Genomic DNA, 4,141 nt, shown 5'->3' with positions numbered 1-4,141 from the left:
TAGTATAATTTTTTTAATATATGAATAAAAAATAAATTTTTAACAAATTTTATTATAAGATAATTAAATTTAAAAAAATATATCATCATAAGATAAATTAGTCTTCTTAAAAAGAAATCAATTACTCTCAAAGATATTTTAAAATAATAAAAATTTGTTCAATATTAAAATGTTTAATTTAAATTTTTTTAAGACGAATTTGAGTATTTATTTAGAATAAAAAAAATTATGTTTGTAATACTACTTACAGGTAATACTACGTGCTTCATGAATATATATATACACAACCTTACCATTCTAATGTGAACGTTTTCTATTGGATTGTGATTAATTAAGGTCGCTAATTTTCTTTTTCTTGTCCACAAACTTGAATCAATATTCGTGCAAAGTTTTGGACTGATAGAACTTGTACATGATATTATTATTCAGACAAAATAAAGATTCTTTTGCGGCTGACTGATTGATAATAAATTAATGGCAATGATACTAGGATTTTGTTGGTTAATAACGTTTGGAGCAAGATCGATATCGTTTTGAATCTTATATCCTTTTGTTTTTTTTAGGTTGATATATCGATTGCCATTGTTTTTTTCCTTGTAGCATGAATCTGTCCAATTAATTTGTATCACGTGCTAGTTAACTTTATAATTGAAATATATAACATAATTACATAAATTTATCAGTGTTATACTATATATATAAATTAATTAACAGTAAATTAAGTAGTAGCTAAAAATATGTCAAGACACATTGCGTATGTGTATACTGCAAGAAAAATAAGTAATTTTAACTTTTATTCAAAAGAAAATGACAATTTTCATATATTATTTTTTAAGAGTGTTAGGGACAGTAAATTTTGTGATTGGTAGCAATTAATTAGTCATCATTAGTATTTTTAATAATGTGAGATTATATCTAACGGTATAAAATACTTCATTTTTCTTTTATTGGTTAAGTATGGGCTAGATTTTATAAAACTATTGGTCTCTTAGACTTTCTCATTATTTTTAACGGCTACTAAATTATCAAAAACTTATTTAAAAAATACTATGTGCATGCTGAATATCAACCACTAAATTAATTATTATATATTTATATATAAATATATATAGTATAATTTGTTTTTAATATATATTTTGTATTTTAATATATATTTTATATTAATCATTGATTTTAATAGTTAATTTTGGTATATACCAAATATGATTGATATATTTATCCTAAAAGTATTTTAATTTTACAGTAACAATTCTCAAAAATATGTTTTTTGATAATATTTTTTAACTGATATTTGATTATCATTGATGCATGATCCGTAAAAAAAAGTATAGTAGTAGTAAAATATTATAAAAATATATTTCACAATTAATGATTATTATAAACAATATTTATGAACACTCTATTCTTGTTTACAATTTTTTACTGTCGAGAATATTAAATACTTGTTTTGACAATTAATGGCCACATAAAATATTATATACTAAAATATTTTTATATTGAGCCTTTGTTGATTTGTTATGGTAAACACAAGAGAAATTAAAAATTAATTATATTTGGATTTGTGAAAATATTTTCTATTTGTTTTAGTATTTTTATTTTAATATTTTGTGAAAAATAAAGTAATAACAAAAAATTTGAATTATGATTTTTTGTTTTCTATTTACAAAATTTTAAAATAAATAAATATATACAAAATAAAATAAAAAAAATATGTCCACCACCAGCAAAACATGCCTTAATAAACTGGTTTTCTATCAAGATCTTAATCCGAATTGTATACTTAAATTTTCCAGAACCATAAATTTTTCTTTATTTATTTATTGTTGTACACACAACCATAAAATTGAATAAACTGCAAAGCAAAATCCTTCTGAAATCTCAATCCCACCCACACCTACTAATAAAGATCCATAAAGTCTCTCGCTCTCACAAACACCTTTATGGCATTACAAAATTTAAGTGAAAGAAAAAGCCTCTCTTTCTCAAAAGTAAATATGCTATAATATTCATATATCATTGTTTTTCATACACATATTCGTATATCATTTAACATTTATGTATTATTTTATTGTTAGTTGTCACCATCTTTTTTTAATTTGCTAATTAGTAATAAAATAAGGATTTTGCTGAGAGCACTTTTTAAAAGTATCATAAATTTTTTTAAAGTTTTGTATTTCTTTTAATAAATACATTAAAAACTCATTAAAATTTTACAAATGATAAAAAATTAGCTTGCATGAAACAAACAAATATATAAAAGAACGAGAACTTTTATATGAAAACTATATTTGACACTAAATAAGATATCCAATTTACTTCCTTTTTCTCAAAAAAAAAAAGGAAAAGAAGAAATAACAAATTTAAATAATGTATGGAGATAAGTGTCTGATGTGATATAAATAATTTTTTTCATAAAAGAATAGTATATATATATATTTTCAACCAATAAAATAGGGTACGATCAAAAATAAAAAATATAAAAAAAGAAACTTAAACAAAAAGAAAAATGTTAAACATTGTTAATTGGTTCCATTTTTTTTCTTTTTTCAATATATAAACGTCGTTTTCAAGAAAAGCAAAGAGGAGTTAACATCCTTGAATTTGTCCCACAAAGAGAGCTCCAAAGTGGTTTTCACCTCAGGTGTATAGTAGAGAACCATACACAAGTCCAAGCCAAGCTTATATATATAAATGTCCACTATCTGCCTTCATTTCTTAACTCTCAATTCAAAACCAAAAAAATCATTGCCTCTAAAATCTTCTCACTTGGAAAAAAAAAACAGAGTTCCCTGTTTCATTTTGTGACACACTCTTTGCTTTGAACACCAAAAGCAATAAAGAAGAAAAATATCTTCACCTGAAGCAACATCATGAGGAACCTCTCAAAGTTGAACAAGATGTTCCTCTGTTTTCGCCCCGTCTTGGACATCGATGACATGGTCGATAAAGATGGCAGCATCAAGCCGGAAAACAAAACATTGTTATTTCCGAAAGGGTCCTCCAAGTTCTCTCAGGGATTGAGGATCATGCAACAACCTCCCAAGAAAACCATTATTCGAGTCTTCCAAACCATATTGGTAAGTCTTTTCCACTCGGTCTCTATTAATTCACTAGTATATATAATTAAACAATATATTAACTAAATAATTTTTGACTATACAGAATCGAAGAGCAAGCCAGAAGAAGAACCGTTACAATCGCATCACTGATTCTTTTGGCGCTTTAGAAACGAAATCTTTTCTCAAATCACCTTTGTCAACTCGTCCTTCGACTCCAAAAGCAACGACTTCATCATCATCCTTAGAATCAAAGAACTTACAAACAAAACAAGAACAAAAAAGAACAACACAAGTGAAAAAGCAAACCAAGTTTGAATCGTATGGAATATACTTGATTCTCATGAGTCTGTTATTCACCGTAATTTGGGGCAAGCTTGTAGGCATTATTCTAACATCAATGTGGCTATACCTTATCATCACACTTTGCAACTCACCAAGCTACTATTGCTCCCAAAAGAGGCTCCAAAGATGTTCATATCCAACAGGGATAGATCACAGGGGCAATTACGGAAAGTGCTACTCCAAGCATCATAATTAATGTGGGAACTCTTCTTCTTCATAATAATTGAGTGTTTTGTTTAACTTGTAACAGTTTTAGTAGTGACATTTTAGGGAAGGATTTGATTTGACTTGTGAGAGGGATGCATAGAAGTAGCAGCAGACAGCAGTTGTTCATTTAATTAGGGTTCTGAATTCTGACATTGTAGATATCTAACATGTGTAAGGAGATAGATGTAGTTAATGGAATTCGATTCGATAGGAATTTGGTTGGTTGTAAAGAATGCTGGACCGGAGTATATTAATGTCAATGTTCTTTCAACTAAAATCTTTCGCAATTAATTCTTACACTATGTTTTTGGCATTACTAGATCGAAGGATCCAACAAGCATTAAATCCAGTGTGTTTATTGAAGAAATTTTCCATTTACAAATACTTACAATTTTATTTATTTATTTAAATTTGCATAAATTCAATTTTAACAAGACAGTACTATTTTTTTAACTCATCGAAATTATCGGTCATAGCTAACATGTACATGTATGACTGAAAATCTGAAATTGAATTCGCTAGGTTATCGGTAA

At 26.5% G+C, this 4,141-nt stretch overlaps 1 protein-coding gene across 1 annotated transcript; it reads left to right on the top strand.

Moving 5' to 3' along the window:
• The first annotated feature begins 2,735 nt into the window (after positions 1–2,735).
• On the top strand, positions 2,736–3,885 carry LOC107477867 (uncharacterized). The gene is made up of 2 exons (XM_016097944.3): positions 2,736–3,077; positions 3,163–3,885. The coding sequence occupies exons 1-2, from the start codon at positions 2,871–2,873 to the stop codon at positions 3,595–3,597; spliced, it is 642 nt and encodes a 213-aa protein (XP_015953430.1). The 5' UTR covers positions 2,736–2,870; the 3' UTR covers positions 3,598–3,885.
• Positions 3,886–4,141: the final 256 nt, after the last annotated feature.

Source organism: Arachis duranensis, chromosome 3, assembly GCF_000817695.3.
Source record: "Arachis duranensis cultivar V14167 chromosome 3, aradu.V14167.gnm2.J7QH, whole genome shotgun sequence".
Taxonomy (NCBI): domain Eukaryota; kingdom Viridiplantae; phylum Streptophyta; class Magnoliopsida; order Fabales; family Fabaceae; genus Arachis; species Arachis duranensis.
This window is presented reverse-complemented; position numbering and strand designations above follow the sequence as displayed.

What these genes read in the sequence shown, in the direction of transcription:
- LOC107477867 (XM_016097944.3), top strand. Translation starts at nt 2,871, where the DNA reads ATGAGGAACCTCTCAAAGTTGAACAAGATGTTCCTCTGTTTTCGCCCC. An exon ending in GAGTCTTCCAAACCATATTG is followed by an intron (nt 3,078 to 3,162) that starts GTAAGTCTTTTC and finishes TTGACTATACAG; the next exon opens with AATCGAAGAGCAAGCCAGAA.